The sequence below is a fragment of the Oreochromis niloticus genome, linkage group LG1, assembly GCF_001858045.2.
Source record: "Oreochromis niloticus isolate F11D_XX linkage group LG1, O_niloticus_UMD_NMBU, whole genome shotgun sequence".
Taxonomy (NCBI): domain Eukaryota; kingdom Metazoa; phylum Chordata; class Actinopteri; order Cichliformes; family Cichlidae; genus Oreochromis; species Oreochromis niloticus.
In genome coordinates this window covers 29913840-29932249 of record NC_031965.2, presented here as the reverse complement: position 1 = coordinate 29932249, position 18410 = coordinate 29913840, and the positions used below count along the sequence as shown (strand labels likewise).

The following is an 18410-nucleotide window of genomic DNA, read 5'->3' as shown; positions in this document are numbered from 1 at the left end:
AACATAATATACTAACACTCCAATTATGTTTTAAAAAGTGACTTATATTATATTAACATTATAAGAAAATCATCTTTCCCGTCTCCAAAATAGATTCACTTACATGTGTGAGACAATGGCCTTTCAGCTAATCAGTCTTTACCCTCTTTATCTCTCGGTATCTATTTAAGAACTGACCTGAAGAATGGGAAGATTAATGGACAGGTGTCCATCCACTTGTCTGTTGTGAGGCTGTAGTCTGGACAGACATACTTGGGACAGCCCCTTACCCACCCAACTGCTAGGTATTGGATAAGATAAAGGCAGATGCGCAGATGATCTGCTGAAAGAGTGTGATTGTTTACACCTGAGTTTGCTGAGTGTCTTGGAAAGCTGCTTTTTGATTGTTATTTATCCTCATTTTAGGTTTTTTATTAGTGTATTCTTATTTTTTCCTGATTATTGCACTGTAGAGGCCTGGTGAAAAACAATATTTTGTTTCAGCCTGTGCATTTCTGCAAAAATACCATGTGAAATGACAATAAACTTGAATCTTGATCTGCTGTGGTGACCCCAAAAGGAACCAGCTGCCAGAAGAAGAAAATAAGACATTTATTTGTCCCACAATAATGCAAACTAAAGTGCACTGACTCCAATGAAACACTATAAATATGGGTTTTAACGTCATTCACAGTGATTTCATCAGCTTACAGAGTTTAAACTTTCTGGTACTTTATTTGTGAAGGTAAGAAGCCAATCTAAATATTCTAAATTACATATGCAGACTTATTTAGACAAGAGGTTGCCAAATTAAGGGAATCGCTTTTGATTAAAGTCTACACAAGAAAACTGCACACACGAACCCTTTGTCTGTTTGTACATTTTTCTGATGTTTCAGTTTAGGGTGGAGGTTTCTGTTGGTTTTTGAAAAACAAGCTTTCTAACCCTTACTGAGCAGCCATTTTCCAGACAGCAGCTATATTTTTCTTCATTAGTGTTTAGTCTGCTATGACGACTAGTATAGAGGAGTCAAGATTCATCCGTCTGATCTTATTCTGAACTGCTATATCACAGTGCAATATAAAGTGGACGAAGGAAATGAACAGAAGTTTGTCAAGCTTGTCAACCTTGTTGTCTGCACAAAAGGTTACCAGGTTACCAACAGCTAACACTGGGCAATAGGCCACACTTTGAAAACTCTGTCTTTAGTCTAGGTCATTATCTTTACTCCATTTTCAGCATAATCAGATTGCTAAAACTGTGACCACATCATCACTATTCTATTTGGGGTTAGGAGAAAAAAAGACACAATACCATGTTTTGGTATATATATATATGTATATTTATGTGTTTGTAATCATGTAATGTAAATGTGATTTTCATTTTGTAATAGAGCTCAATATTTTAAAGCAAATAATATTAAACAGTATCAACTGATTTTTATCCGTGGTTCCAAGTACTTCCCATTCTGTTTTATTTTGGTAGCACTGGTGGAGGCAGTTTTACTAGAGCAGTATTAGCAGCATTAAGGTGTTCTATCTGCTCATCTCTGAGACTTATCTGAGCATATTCTCATACTGTCTTACTGTACAACATGGCACAGGCTTTAGCAGCCATTAATGCTGACTGACAGCCAAGAGCTTGGACAGTGAACAAAGAGACTGAACAGCAGGTCTGTTCCTCACCTGGAAAGGTGTGTCAACTGGCCTTGGATGCTGGAGTAGATGGGATCCAGGTAAAGGAAACCAGCAATCAGAGAGACAGCAACATGGGCAGTGGGAGTAGCAGTGCTACCACAACTGTTAACAGGTGAGTTAAACATGTAACATGGGAAAGGGGGTACACCTGCAGTGGAAAGTGCAGGCTTTTGAAGCAGTGCAAAAAAAATAACATCTGTGTTTTATTGTTTTTGTAAACTACATGTTTAGGATTATCTGAAAGTTTTGTTGCAGAGCTTAAACATTTTGTTCACTGCAGTTAAAATGTATTTGTGCCTGTGTCAAGGATTTACTTTCGTCTCACAGCTGATTATGGCAACCAGATAATTAATCACTGTGGCAAGCATTTTTTCCATAGTTATGTACTGTATGCAAGACACAAATCCGTGTTATGTGTATTTATTGCCAAGTGGTAAAATGTAAATGTACACCCCCCCAAAAGTTTACATTCTCTCTTTCTCTCTCTCTCCCTCATGCAGGATGCATTTACATTTTGAATTGGTATAAAATATTAACACAGGAAGGTTTTTAATGTAGTCCAGTGGCTTTTAAAAGTTTTCTGACATTCACAACTTCAGAAGCATTTTATGCCTAACACATTCTATCAACTTTTATCAATTAAAAATCAATACAATTTGAATGTTATTATTTTCTTTCCTTATTTCTCCAAAAATGTTTTTTAAATCTTAATTTTATGTCATATTTTTACCTTGGTCATCATTACCCCACCTGCTTCAACCGTGGGGGACACGCCACTGTTTGGGGATGCCTGCTATAGTTTGTATTTATAAATTACGAATATGATTTAAAGTAAATAATAATAATAATAATAATTTAAATAAGGCGCAAATAATATTTACATAACATAACATAACATAACATAACAAATAACCGAAATTAATGTTTATATTTTAAGAGAACGTACTTTGACAATATTCAATATTAAGTAACAAAACGCACATACTTATATAACTGACCATAACCAGACTGCTGTATCATTTTTCATCGCTAGATGGAGTTAGAGTCTATAAAGAATTTCCGAGGCCCACGTTAGATTTTTCTGTCTACTGCTGACTGATTGGGAGCTTACAAAATAAAGGAGGGGCACTAAAAAAGCGTTTGGGTCTCTTTTTTTTCTTTCTGTTAACCATCTTTCATCAACTAACTTTAACAAAAAAAATATATTATGACAGCACACAAGTCGGTTACCGTTTACAGCACGTCTGATGATGCTTCCCATGTTACACTAAGCAGCAGATAGCACGTCCAGGCAATAATGAAGCCAAAAGACAACAAGAAATATTCATTTCATTTAAATACTACGGGGCCTGTAAACGGAGACTGAATAACGATGTTAAGCAAACTACTGCATTTTTCATCTTCCTCACTTTTATTCGGGAAACCCACACATAGTCACATGTCCAGGTCCTCCCCACAGATGCGTCCAAACCACTACCATACGCATCTCTGTATCCTTCCGCGCCGTTTTTTATTTACCACTTCCTGGCTTTCAACAGGCGTAATACCGATATAAAAGTTAAATAAATCTTTCTTTTTCGCGTTCTTGATGCTATAATGTTCACAGTGGTTTATATAAGACTCTAAAGGCCCCCTTTCCCTTTTTACATGTTCTCTCGGATGGATATATCGCAGCATCCCTAGAAAGTAGTGCCATAGCTTGAGGTACTAAAGAGATCACCTTGAGCTGATCTCAGTGATACGCCAGTCACATCGGTTCAACCGGTTCAACAGCTACTAAAGGTGGGTATCCTCAACAGGGGGTTCAGCCGCATTGTCTATCGATCCATCGGACGTGTCACAGCTTTTAAAACCTGTAAGACTTTTATTTTCAGTAGCTATGTTTTACACTCTGGTAAGATTACTGAGCAACTCTGCGTGTTGCTCACAGACATGTGGTTTCCTGTCTTTCTCATTTACCGGTATTTTAATTGATTACTATTTTAAAGCCTCACAAAATGTAACAGTGTTAATACAGCTAGATGAATACAGTCATCTTAGATCAGCCATTTTAAACCCCTCATATGCGGACTTAGAATGCTTTTAACAGCCTTGTGGCAGTGCATTTAATAAACGGATAAGCCGAGGGAATGTATGTGTAAATTGAGCAGCTGCTTGTATTACAAACTCTTAAAATGTAGCTATATTGTTTTTGTAGCCAACGCAGAAAGTGTATGAATACTAGTAACATTTTATTTCATTCGCGTGAAACGTTGTAGAATCGCTTCCTGTTGCCTCTTGACGTGGGTGTGGCCCCTCCGTCTTTTCGGCTTCCCATTGGTTAATCTCCGTGATGCGTCTAGCTCAGGAAAATGTGACGCAGGATGAGAACGTGACCTTTAGCGCATCGTCTTTACTATAACTTTATCTGCATTTTTATAAAACACTGATGTTTTATAGCTGATGTAGCTTTTAAATAATGAGAAAAAAATCTAGTTATTTTCATTGTAGGTAATGTGATGATGCTTAATTAAAGAATTGCGTGGTATGTGTTCTGCTTTTCCTCCGTGTGCCCGTTACTGCTAAGCTAAATTCATCACGATGCGCATCTTCATCCTTTAATTCATCAGTCTTTCCTCTCTTAATTAAATGCCGGCCACGTTAGATGTGTATGGCATGGCCGTCCTGTATATCTAGTTTGAAATATGGGTTTTGCTTCAGTTTGACTGCAGTAATTTTCCGCAGTGGTGGAAGGCCTTATTGACACTATATACATAGGAATGAAGGCAGGTCTCATCCTGCCAGGTATGTGAACACTTCCTTTTTTTTTTCCACAAAATGAAGTCTTTTAGCTGAATTTTTAAGCAGCAATTCTATATCCTTAATAATTGTGAAACACACTTGCTGCATATGCTTTATTTTCTGAAATGCAGTTATTTGTATAATACAATAATTGTCATTGATATGACCTTCCTGAGCAAATGCGCTGTTTACAAAATGAAGTCTCATTTACAAGAGCCCAGCCAAATCAGATTGTCAGGCAACTGACTGAGTTCTGTTGAAGTGATTAACTCAACAAGAGGAACCTTAAGTGTCTTTGCTACTTAAATCTAGACTGAAAGCACAGAATTCTAGAGGCATTGTTGTAATTATTTTCTCACATAAAGGCAGAGTAACCTAAGTTAAATTGAGCCTGTGAACTTAAACTTCAGACTCTAGAACTTTTTTTAAATCAACAAATACCTCAACAGAAGGTTCTGTGTGACAAACATCTGGGTCATCACTTAGTAATTTTCAGCTTTTAAAATCATTGTGAAGGGCACCTAGCCTTTTACCAAGACCAGTGTGAGTCGTGGATGCCACCTGCTGCTACAGTTAATGAATAAAACTACAATTTCCTCTTCTAGTAGGAACTACTGTCCTTGACCTGCAGTTTTGATAAGAATGTTTAGCTTTAGCAAAGCTGGTGGTCAGTGTAATAATCTGGGTCAAACAGCTGTTGGTCTCTCTACTGTAGATGTATGTTTGCTAATGCCGCATGGAGCCAACTCCACCATTATGAGTATTCCTCTGCCACCACCTGATAAAATGGTCACTCTAAAGGTGCACACTACCCTAAATAAAGTTTGTAATAATCTGTAGATTCTAACAACCATCATGTACTCTGAGGATTAGCTTTCTACCACTTGACTTGCCATGTTGTGTTATTATTAGCCCAAAATCAATTTTTAGACTCGGCTACCCTAGACTGGTAGCAACACTGGTGTCAGAATACTCCTGTACCATCACAGAAGTCTCATGTATGTCGGTTGTATTAGATCGTGGTGACTGTCTAGTCACTGTGGGTGCTCTTCATATCCTTTATCCTCATTGAATGGATTTACTCTTGAGCTCCTGGGAATGTTGCACACATGCACGCACGTTGCTGCCGCACTCAGTTCTGCTGTAGGAAGGAGAAGTTTGTTCGCTGGCATTGGCAGCTCAAGCACACCAGGGTGGCTATGGAGGTCATTTGTGTTAAAATGCTTTGTCCCCAAGAGGAACAGGAAGATCTACTGGGGGTATGTAGTGTAACCTGCAAATGGTGCCTTGGTTGAGAGAGTGTGGAGGATTGAAACCATTCAAGAGCCACCTTGGATTAGCCCAGTGTTACATCACATGCTTAGCAGGTGATACAAAATGTTATGTCACCCTGGCAGGAATGCTACTGTAACTGCTTATGATTGCACAGCTGTTTTCATAGATAAGTTGGATAAGAAATGGCTTAGAAAGACGTGATAAGATGGTGAGAGAATATGTTACAAAAGTATATGTCTTAGAAAATGATTATCAGCACTCTGCTCTAAGTTGGTCCTGCATCTGTGTCAGGGTTGCTGTAGCTGCTGCTGGTCTGTGACTACTGTCCACTGGGTATCCTGGGTTCAGAGATGCCTCTTTATGTAGTCATTGTGTTTCTCTATAACAACAAGAAGCTTACAAGCTGGAACAAAGTATGTTCTTTGCTCAGTCTCATTCCTTCTGGTCCAAAAATAACACTTCACTTGAGGATAGAGGCAGTATGTGAGTGTGAGAGGACATTTTTCCTGAACTGCAAAAGATACAGGCAGATAGTTCTGTGTATTTGCAGGAGAAAATATTATATGATCCCCATTTTATGACAGTAATGATGAGACATTCAGCACAGTTTTGGTTGATACACATTTGAAATACCCTTGCTTGTTGAGGTTGGGTAAGCTAGCAAGTCTCACTAGAAGCAAGCCTGTGGTTTTATTCCTACTTCCTACTCCCAGCTATTTTTGCCAACTATGAGTGTTTGTGTGTCCTGGAGACACATTATGTAGTGGGAACTACAGCAACAGGGCTTTTGAGCACTTTGGCAAGGGTCAGGATATCTGTCTGTGGAAAGCTTTTCAACACAGTAGCTTTCCAGAGATGCAAGGAACAGCCTAGTAAATATAGAAGGCTTTACATGTGTGCCCACGTGTAGCACTAAGACTGGCTGCATGGTGCAGAGAGGCCTATGGCCTTGCCCAGCTTGACGTTTCTGTCACAGTTCTAAATTATTTTTTTTATTTTATTGTTTTAATGCATCTCTTAAATGAATTTTCTCTATCTGGTGTATTAATACTGAATTTTCCCTTTTTTTTTTTTTTTTTTTTTTTTTTTTTTTTAGGGTTGTTGGTTTTGGACACATTTGGAGTTGTCTAATGAACATCTTCTGTAGGAAGTTGCATAAAACTTCATTTCCACATTTCCTTCTAGATGTGTCTTTTCAGTTTTGCAATGTTGATGGACTGTATTGAACTTTAGAGTTTTAACTTTAGAGATGTAACATTTAAATTGGACTGTAGAAAAGAGATTACAATGATGGCATTGCATCTAGATGTTGTATTTTTCTCAGATGTTTTGATTTGATGTCTGATTGTTCAACATCTGCTATTGTACTATTTAATCTATTTTGTTTAAAAAGTCGTTTTATCGGTTTTTGGGTCACACCAGGAAATCATTTAAAAAGAGCACGCTGCAGTAGCTAGCATGATTACAGGCTTCCTTTGCCCCCTCTGAGATTTTTCCCTGTGGTTCAGCCCACTGAGGGGTTGAGTGTGCTGCAGTAGTGTGACTGAGCTCACGTACAACATTAGTCTGCCTCATTGATGGAAATGTTACATCACCAGTTAGCAGGCTGCTGGCAGTGAGGTTCTGTCTGGAATCCCCCACCATGATGCATTTGCATTTAGGATGTTATGAGTAAGAGAAAGTCAGACCACTACCACGTGCCTGCAGTAAATTTTCCACTGAGAAATTACCACAAAGATGGCTTTGGCTTCAGTTGTAGTTGCAGCACCTAAAAATTGTCTGTTTTCCAGATTTTTTTTTTTTTTTTTTTTTTTTCTCTGCATCAGCCTTTGCATTCTGTTCTGTGTATATAGGTAGGGAATTAAGACTGGTACTAATGGTGAAACACTTTCAGTGGCTTTTAACGACTTGTCAGCCTGTTGCTTTGATTTAAATAAAATAAAATAAACCCTTCAAATCTACTTAGAAGTGAAGTTAATCAAATCTGATGAATTTTACTATCTGTAAAACCAGCCTAATAAATTAAATATTTGTTTTAGTTGTGTAACCATAGCAACCATAACCCTAAAAGAAGCTGCACTCCTAATCAATATAGATAAGTAATGTTACACCCTGCTCAGACATGCCTACCTTGTTGGATTAAGCATGCTACAATACTCAGTGATACAGTACCTCTCATAACTGACTCGTGGGCTGAAAGGAAGGGAGTGTCCCAGCCACACACAAAAGTTCCCTGTGTGCAACTGACTATATTGAGTCACTCACCACTGCACAGGATTTTAGGTAATCTCTGTTCTATACAGCCTTGTGTTTTACGACTAGAAAAGAGTGATGGTTTCATGTTGAAAGTACAGAAATTCCAACCTTCTAGTTGAGATATGTGACTGTTGTTAGCATCGGTGAGTCAGCAAGAAGGGTGGGTGGTGTAGCAGCTCAATGGGCTATACTACTCGGTTCTCAGTATAGAATATGGAAATAGCATAGTGAACCAGTATAAGCCTTAGCATGTCCTCTAGCACTACAGATCAACATTAATATATTTCCTGTTAGTCTTTAAGCTATTCCAAAGGGGCTGGAGTTATTTTCCTTAATTATTGAAGCGTAAAATATTCATATCCTCAAATTCAAGATGGTCTGCATGCAAATTCTGTGCTCACAATAACCCAGTGTTAAAAAAGAAATGCAATATTTAGATTTCATAAGCCTAATGTTAAATAGTCTTTGTGCGTGTCTTCTGACAACTTTTGGAGTTCGTAACTCTTAGCACTACCATGGTTCAGTTTTTCCTTAAGACAAACTGAGCCATGACTTGTGTATATCATGACACATTTTGTTGGACTTGCGCACAGTCTAATACAAATGTACACAAAAAGAGCTTAGACTGTTAACAGTCTTACTGTTACTCTATGATATAAACTAGTCTAATAGCTGTCCTGTTTTACAACACAAATGCAGGTATATGGATGATGCTTTCTGTGGAATCCAACAACCTCAGTAATAGATGAATTTTTTATTTATTTATTTTTTTCTCTTTCCTGTTTAGGACTTCTCCAGTTGCACCAGGAATCACCATGCCTCAGTTAAAAGGAGATATGGGCTCGGCCTTCATCCAGACACAGCAGCTCTATGCTGCTACAGCTGACACTTTCCTGGAACACATGTGCCTGCTGGATATCGACTCAGAGCCCATCACTGCACGCAACACCGGAATTATCTGCACCATTGGTTGGTCCAACCTACTTTTTAAACATGTACTCACACAATAATAGATGTGGAAGGAAGCTCTTTGTACATTTAAAAGAGAACTTCTGTTTTTAAAGCCGCCATTGTAGGGGCAGCTTAAAAGCTAAGACACTGCATTTCTGGAGATTTAGTTTTTGGCTTTGTGGTGCAAACGTTGCAACATTTGGTTAAGTTTTCCTTTCACAGCATTGTGTCTTCATACAGTACCATATCTTTAACAAAATAATATCTGTTTGACATTTAAAATTTTGGACTGTAGTCTGTACACAATGACTTGTACCTCCCTGCTAGTAAACTGTGTGAGAATCCTAAATGTTAGAATTTTCAATAACTCTGTGCAGGGCCAGCCTCTCGATCTGTGGACATTCTGAAGGAGATGATCAAGTCTGGAATGAACATTGCTCGCTTAAACTTCTCCCATGGCACACATGAGGTGAGTCTTCCTACAACTCGATCCGCTATGTAAATGTCTTGGAAAATGGCAGTTTACATTTCAGACAGTTGAATTTAATTTTATCTGGGCTGATGGTTCCTTCAAATATAGTTGTTTGTTTATTTTAAAGCTGTTACAGATGCCTAAAATTCAGTGTAGAAATCATTGATAATTCTCTTTAAAAACTTTTTTTAACATACTTGACTTTAATATATTCTTGGACTGAGTCGATCTAGCTGTTTCACAAAGACTCAGTGTAACTGTAGATTTGAAAATGGAAAACTAAATCAGAGCTTTGCTGTTTTGCAGTGCTAGAAAAGCAAGCAGCAACACCTGAACGGTGTACAAAAATTACACTGTATTTTAAAAAGACTGCATTCCAAACTCTGGCTTTGTTTTTTTTCCAACTGGCAAAACTATAATAGTTTTCTCATAGTGGTTGTGGTGTAACTTGGTATGTTGTCAGTTTGAAAGTCAGCCAATGTTATTACCTGCCACTTAAGTTATTATTGAAAGCTCTGGTTACCCAGGTAGGCAGCATAAGCCGCGGGCAGGCAGTAGCTGTTTATAAAACCACAAACAATCCACCGGTAGTTAATTAGCATGCACTAAGGTGCAAAGGTGGCTGTGTTTTAATTTTCTTATAGCATTTCCCACAGCACTATAGCAAATATTGGCCAGCATTGAGAAGTAGCAAGATTTCTAGGGCAAAAGTGCACTTACATTCTTTATCTTCCTTTAAGATATAACAATGTATTTTATTCTGTTTTCACTCCTGTTTGCGCTCGGACTTAGTTTCATTAATGGTGACTACTTTTCATCAACTACTTCACCGTGGAATTTCCTCTTGAGAAATGCTACACTCAAACTTGTCGTACATGGCACAGTATCAGAAGGTGTCTGTCATAATATTCAAGTGTAACCTGTGTTCAAGGACACACACAGTGACATGTCACCAGTCCACATGACCACTGTGTGATCCAGTTATTAACCCTGACATCTTTATAGCCAAATGCATACTTAAAAATGCAAGGCCATGTCAGCCCATGCTTCATTAACTCCTGTCTCAGGAAAACGAGATGGGAGGATGGTGCACCCCGCCCACCACCTGTTTGACCCACTGCCCTCTGACCGGCGTGTCAGGTCAAATAGTTCCCACACCTCCAGACTCACAAATGGCTTCTTCCTCTGGGGCATTTGGACTGTAAACAATCATCCCCCCCCCCCCCCCCCAACCAATACACACACACCCACATACCCCACTCCTGTCCACCCACCTTACTAATCTGAGCCACGGACTGAGTAACCCCCATCCCTCAGGCCACTCATTTAAAAATAAATAAAAGTTGGGTTTTTTTTGTTTGGTTTTTTTCCACTACTTCCAAGCACTTTGCAACTTGTTCTCTAATGTGTGCCTTTATATTTTTTTTTTAAATTTTATTTATTTATTTTTTTTGTATACGTTTCTCCTGTTTGCTATGTATTCTTGCTGTCTACTATTTATTTTTTATTCCACCAAAAAATTTCGGTGTACGTGTACAATGACAATAAAGGGCTATTCTATTCTCTATTCTAACCCCATGATGATAACGTATAATTATGACCCAGTTTATAGTCATGTGAGTTGTATTTTTATCTGTTAATTGCCTGGCGTTACTTTTATGTCTGCTTTGTAAAACCTTTATCTGAGAATAAATGCATAAAATAGTATTACTCTTTAACATGTTTGCAGTCCAAGATGGAATAGAAAGAGGTTGTTAGGCACAGTTTTGACTGAAAGAAATAGTTGGGTTTGGCATCTGGTGAAGAGTATTTACTGGAAATGTATTAACATATTGACTTCTTCCTTTTTTACAGTATCACGCGCAAACAATCAAGAATGTTCGTGAGGCATGTGAGAGCTTTGAGCCTGGCAGCATCCAGTACAGGCCTATTGGCATTGCTCTGGACACCAAGGGCCCAGAGATCAGGACTGGTCTCATTAAGGGAGTGAGTTTGGCTCCACTTGTTCTTTACAAAGCTTCAGTAGAATAAACCCAACCAGGAAGAACAATAACTTATGTGATGATTGTGTTAATGATTTGACAGAGCGGCACTGCTGAGGTGGAGCTGAAGAAGGGCAACATGATCAAGATTACCTTAGATGATTCTTACCAGGAGAACTGCAGTGAGGACATTCTCTGGCTTGATTACAAGAACATAACCAAAGTTGTGGAAGTTGGCAGCAAGGTCTACATTGACGATGGACTCATATCCCTGCAAGTCAAGGAGATTGGTGAGTAAAAGCCAGGCCATGATGAATGAGGCCAGCCTCAAAGTCTCTTCTTCTGATCTATTATGATATTTAGAAAATACTTATGTTTATTTTTCACTTCCAAAGGCGCTGATTTCCTCAATTGTGAGATTGAGAATGGTGGCACCTTGGGAAGTAAGAAGGGAGTGAACCTCCCCGGTGCTGCTGTAGACCTGCCAGCTGTTTCTGATAAGGACATCCAAGACCTGCAGTTTGGTGTGGAGCAGGGAGTCGACATGGTCTTTGCCTCTTTCATTCGCAAAGCGGATGATGTGCATGCTGTCCGCGCAGTGCTAGGAGAGAAGGGCAAAAACATTAAGATCATCAGCAAGCTCGAGAACCACGAAGGCGTACGCAGGTGTGTGCACATGGCTTGCTATATTCAACATCTCTTATTTAAATGATGGTGTATAGCAGAGGAGCAATAAAAGATTTTTTTTTTTTTAAAAAAGGTTTCAGCTTAAAGGGCTTTAAAGTGGTCTTTATGAATGTATGTTTATGCCATAGTCCTGACAATATATCATAATAAATGGTTGTACTTGATGAATTTGATGAGCTGGAATTTTTCTACCTGTTTTGCAGATTTGATGAGATCATGGAGGCCAGCGATGGTATCATGGTTGCCCGAGGTGACCTGGGTATTGAGATCCCCACAGAAAAGGTCTTCCTCGCCCAGAAAATGATGATCGGTCGCTGCAACAAAGCTGGCAAGCCAATCACCTGTGCCACTCAGGTCAGATAACCGTAAAGAAAATGTTGCATTTCCTCCTAGCACATCTAGTTTGTTGAGTACTCGGTGTACTAATCATCCTGTCGGCCTAAATGTGTTCAGCTACGTGAATTTTAACCAGACTGGTTTTATTTTCCTATATTATTCAGATGTTGGAGAGCATGATCAAGAAGCCTAGACCCACTCGTGCTGAGGGCAGTGATGTAGCCAACGCAGTGCTGGATGGAGCCGACTGTATTATGCTCAGCGGAGAGACTGCCAAGGGAGACTATCCTCTGGAGGCAGTGCGCACACAGCACATGGTGAGTTAATGTATAATAACAATATCAAAAGATGGGGAAAAATATCTCAAATTAGGCCATAAAGAACTGTAATTTAAAGTAATGATTTTTCTGATTTGATTGCATGAATTACAATTATAAATTGGAAAAGATTATAGCTACTGGGTGGTTATGCTTTCATTCTTTTCCCTTTTTTCCCCTTTCTTTTTTTTGTGTTCACTTTTATGCCCATTGGCATAAACTTCTTTTTGCTTTGTCACTTAGTGAAACTTGAAGATATCAGCAGACATCATCAATATACGAATGAACCATGTTAAAATTCTCAGTTGGGATAATGGACAAAATCCCAGTGATAATTCCATCTGTTTGGCATTTAAAACAACTCTGACATTGCATGATTTCCAAATCATAATGCATGTTGCCTGAACCCCTTCATCTAACACATTGGCTGTTACTGCTATTGTTTACTAGTTACTAAAGTTGCTATGATTTCAGGGAAATCTTTGGAACTTTGGTAGCTGTTAAATAATTCATAGTGCAAATCACTTGTATTCCAGAAAGAGGAAAAAAATGTGGCTGCTGGAAAAGGGAACAGAAAAAGCATTTTTAAATGATGCCACACTCAGAATAATAAATTGTCAATCAATGACCTGATTTACAAGGGATTGTGGAGATTCCTTAAAATTTGCATACTGTATACCCACATTTGTGTTGTTGAGTTAGGGACAGTCTGAATGAAATACAGTAAAAGTAAAGCACCTTCGTTGAAGTCTTAGACCCCATAGAAAGTATGCACTTAATGCTGTGTTCATTGTTCATGCTTTTTTTGGCTTACCGCAACTGTTCACAGCTACTCTGCAATACAGATGCAGTGACTCAGCAGTCCTGCAGATCTTAGTTTTGAACTTGCTGCCCTTACAGTGAAGTTGGAAGGAATGCTTTAGAATCTTATGTACAGTACAGCCTCTGTTTATTTAAATAAAACACTTATTTAGTAAGGAAAGGAAAATAAAACTAACCTCTTCTAAGCCTCTGTTACAAGTTATTTCTGAATGTCCCTCTTTATTCCTCCTGGCTGTCTCTTCAACTTTTTGTGCAGTTTGTTTTGACTCACTGTTTGTCATTTGTTTTTAGCCCAGTAGCTTCTTTAGGACATATTTGTGATTTAATGTTTTAGATCATTTAATTTAAAATTAAGATGCAGTTCACTGTATGTCATATTTAATATCATGTAAATGCTTTCATGCATCATGTTGTTTTTTTGGGATTTTAATCTTGACACTCCCCTTTTTCCCCACTTACTGCACACCTAAACTCTTACATTGCCTTTCATTTCTTTTTTACCTCCTTCATTAACTTTTTTTTTACGTCCCTTTAACATTGTCCCTCTGTTTTTCATCTTCCTTAATTTTTTTTTTTTTTCTTTTCCTTTTTCTTGTCACTTATTCTTGCTTTACAACTGTTTTGCCTGGTTTGAAAACTCCTTTCTTCGATGCATCTTGCCTTCACTTGTGCCAGATTGCTCGTGAAGCCGAGGCAGCCATGTTCCATCGGCAGGTGTTTGAGGACCTGCGTCGTTCCACGCCGCACTGCAAAGACCCTGCTGAGGCCATTGCAATCGGCGCTGTGGAGGCCTCCTTTAAGAGTTTGGCCTCTGCGATCATTGTGCTCACAGGCTCTGGAAGGTAGGCAGGTTATCTGGTCTGGCAGTTGGTGGAGGTCACTAATAACTGTACTTAAGGAGTCTGAGAGGCAGCGTAGGGCCAGGCAGGGACGTTCCAAGGGAACAACTGGGAAAGCTGGCAAACATAACTAGACTCATGGTTGGATGTTAAGAAGTTATATAGAAGCAGTTAAATGCTTGTGTGAGGACCGTAAATAAAAAAGACAACATATCCCCAACCCTCTTACTCAATGTTCTTCTTCACTGATTTGTGTGTGAACATCTTCATTAGCTTCATTGGCCATCCTTGTTTAACCAGGAGTCTAGCTACATGTTTGCCAGTTAATCCCATTGGTGTGAGTACCTCATTATATTGCGTGTGTGATTGAGCGTAACCCCTCCCCAACCCTTCCCTTCGGGGTTCAGATAGCACGAGAGGCCGAGGCAGCCACCTTCCACAGAAAGCTGTTTGTGGAGCTGAGGAGACACTCACAGCTGACCAGAGATCCTACAGAAGCAGTAGCTGTTGGAGCTGTTGAGTCATCCTTCAAATGCTGTGCTAGTGCCATTATTGTTCTCACTAAGACTGGAAGGTAAGGAAAAGTGGAATAGAGGTGACATGATTCGGGTCCGAAGGTAAGGTGTCGCCAAACGTGTGCCCGCCCATTTAACCCAGCTCCTTCGTCTTCCTCAAACACCTAATGTACTTGTGAAAATCCCCATCCTTCTAATTTGCGTGTGTGTGTGATGTGTGATAACAGTAACTAATTTTATAAAAAATGAGACGGTTATGTCATTAGCCCAGGTGCCCATCTTTTAGACTCTTGTCATTTATGGTTTTGGTATGGTTGTATTGGCTCAAAATGTTTGAAAACTAGTGAAAAAATAATAATTTATATACAAAAATATTATTTTAAAACCATAACTTAATTACACACTATGGTGTAAATATGCAGATTTTAAAAAATTGCCAGCATTTTTCTCTTCTCGTTATTAGCTGTACAGCAGCTGGTTTATTCAGAGAAAGCCAAGTTCATGTTTAACAAAGTTATCCTTTAACTGTCTTTGCTATTAAAGGATCACTTGGTCTTTGACCGTGGACATCTTGGGCTACTGACAGTGACCTTAAATCTCTGCATATCGATGCTAAAGCATAAGTGTTGTCACTTATTTTGGGCTACTCTGACCACTCAGTATGGAAATTTTAGAGACTCTGGTTGCTTCCCTTGCCTCTCACACCTGTTGGGAGTAGGACACTGCAAAAACTGAGAAGTAGAAATGAGCCAGACTATCTGAGAACACTTGTGTGTGGGTGGTGGGTTATTAATTGCACTGAATTGCTTCTTTCAGGAAACCATCAGTATGGAGATAATTTGCATATATTAAGTTGTTAGTTTCTTACTTAGTGCTGAAAATCACTAAGCAGTATGAGTTAAATGCTTGGATATGTCTGCTTGGTTAAATGTTTTGCACTTTTTGAAAAAATTAATATCTAATTAAAACCTCATTGTTTTGCACAACCTTTTTTAACTACTAATTTACAAAACATTGGTATTCTCACCCATGTTAAATGCATTACTGAAACATTCAGTGTAGGTTGGAAGTAGTATCTGAACCCCTAATGATATAAAGTATAACAGTTGGAATCAGAAATAAAGGAAGAGTTCTATTAATAAAGTGTGACTGGAGGGCTTTATATTAGGAAAAATTTCAGCCACTTTACAAGAAGAATTTGCTAATGTGAAACCATGCTCCAAAAAGAGGTCAGACTTGCAATCAAAAAGCACCGAATACCATAAAGCTGTAAAGAAGTTCAAAGTCCTTTACAACAGTTTATATGTTGATCAGTCTATTGTTAGATAAGAAAAATGATTTAATACTGTGGCTGTGTCCTTCACCGAGATGAGCAAAGCTGAGCTGGCAAACGTCTCTGTTCATAGGTGTACCATATGCTAATCATGGGACACATCAAATGGTACAGTAGAACAGAGCAGGGATAACAATACACCCCAAAATAAACATCAGTTTGTCAGAGCACCTTGACATAAAACAATTCTCCCCCCCCGCCCCCCCCCCTTTTTTTTTTTTTTTTTTTTTTTTTTTTTTCAATTTTTTCAATTTCTGCTGATGAAACTTTCAATTCTAAGGTTAATCCATAATGAAGCTAAAAGATGGTAGCTACAACAGGACAGATAAATATAAAATTAAACATGCTCATTAAAGACACCATATTGAAATTATTTGCCTAAGAGCTTGTGGTTATCTTTACTTGATCATTTGAACTTTTAGACTTGGGCTATGATTGGACCGATCAATACAAATTGTTGGGCAGTTCCAATGGGTTCACCTGCTCAGTATGCATTAAAATTCATCAGTTTCCTTTTGGAATCTCTTCAGTGAACTTGTACTGCTGAAGTCATTACATCAATGAAATATGGATGAAGTGTTTAGTTTCCTCTGTGTCCGTGCAGGTCCGCCCACCTGATCTCCAGGTACAGGCCCCGTGCCCCCATCCTCGCTGTGACCCGTAATGCTCAAACGGCTCGTCAGGCCCACCTGTACCGCGGCATCTTCCCTGTCCTCTACACCAAGCCCGCAAACGACGTGTGGGCAGAGGATGTAGACCTGCGTGTCAACTTTGCTATGGAAATGGGTAAGCAGCTGTTACCTTTAATACCCTGTATACTGTAAACCTCATTTAATACATCAAATAACCACTGCTTCATTTATTGTTTCATAATGATTTTTTTTCTTTTTCTGTTTTTAGGCAAGGCCAGAGGCTTCTTCAAAGAGGGTGACGTTGTCATCGTGTTGACTGGCTGGCGTCCGGGCTCTGGTTACACCAACACCATGCGTGTGGTTCTGGTGGCCTGAACAGCCAGGAGGGCAGCTCTGCTTTCTCCTGTTTCTTTTTTTTTTTTTTTTTCCTTTCATCTATCTTTCATAGCGTTCCAACCCCACACCTCACTCCTGCTCACAGCCTTTGGAATCCAGACACTGGGGCTCACATGCTCTACCATTCAACAACTTAGCATTTAGGAAATGATGCAAAGGATTTTTGAAAAGGTACAGCCCTCACGGTCGAGGTTTTGAGTGTGAGTGGAGTGTGTTTTTCACAGTTCTACCTATGTTCCATTCCTTTCAATTACCTAAATCAAACCAGTCTTCAGGGCATCAGTAATACACCCTGACCAGAAACTGCTGTATTTATTCACTCAGAACACTTGTATGACTTTAAAAGTTGAATCTTATGAGTGACTGCTTCCTGGTCTGTGCGCATGTGCGTACTGACTCATGTTTAGGTGGGGTTGGTGGTGGAGCCAGCTGACCTTGCCAGAGCACCTTGAGTCTGTAAGAGCATACTAAAAGCACTCCTCAGCTGGTTAATTGAAGAAAGTAGTGGCATTCTCCGGGCTCCTCGCACAGTGGCTCCACCACTCCACCCAAACAAATCCTGCTCTAGTGCTGTCTATATGAAGTGTCCTCATTTGCCAGCTTTCACTGTACGACAGTGTATATGTAAGTGTTGCACTCCTAATTTACTCCAATGTTACATTCAATATTATACTTGACTCTTGTGAGTGGTGAACTTTTGTTTTGGGACATCCAATACTACTTATATTTTGACTGCCTATAGAAAGCTAGTTTTGGATGTCTAATTCAGAGGTAGTTACTGTGTTTGTGTGTTTAGTTGTGTCAAAGCCTTTACATTTCTTTGCATTTAGATGATATCAAAGCTGGCACCTATGGAAAAACATGTGGTTCACTAAAGATGACTTGTGTGATTGAGTATAGGACTGAAGTAAAGATATGAAGCCCTGACCCTCTAAGTCAAAGGTGATGATGGGTAGGATCCTAGTTTTTTCTCTCTGTTGGTGACCCACTATAACTGTCTCCACGCGTGTAACATGCTTTTGATTGTAATGCTAGAGTGTAAGAACTAACAAAATGTAAAGGGGTATTATAATGCTTAGCTGGTGTACTGAGCTGTCCAACAAGACTTGAGTTCCATCAATAAAAGAGATGAGCACCTAT

General features: G+C 39.1%; 1 protein-coding gene across 4 annotated transcripts; it reads left to right on the top strand.

The window, feature by feature from the left end:
• The first annotated feature begins 1681 nt into the window (after window positions 1-1681).
• pkma (pyruvate kinase M1/2a) lies at window positions 1682-18410 on the top strand. Of its 4 annotated transcripts, none has more exons than XM_013273518.3 (11): window positions 1682-1788; window positions 8776-8957; window positions 9317-9408; window positions 11266-11397; window positions 11497-11683; window positions 11789-12059; window positions 12284-12434; window positions 12581-12733; window positions 14802-14968; window positions 16847-17028; window positions 17143-18410. In XM_013273518.3, exons 1-11 carry the CDS (start codon window positions 1748-1750, stop codon window positions 17247-17249), a joined length of 1665 nt encoding a protein of 554 aa, XP_013128972.1. In that variant the 5' UTR covers window positions 1682-1747; the 3' UTR covers window positions 17250-18410. The 4 variants fall into 4 exon arrangements, with proteins under 4 accessions (XP_013128972.1, XP_003437702.2, XP_005447682.1 ...); XM_003437654.5 differs by lacking the exon at window positions 14802-14968 and adding an exon at window positions 14231-14397 and having other exon boundaries at window positions 1688-1788; XM_005447625.3 differs by lacking the exons at window positions 1682-1788; window positions 14802-14968 and adding exons at window positions 3305-3458; window positions 14231-14397.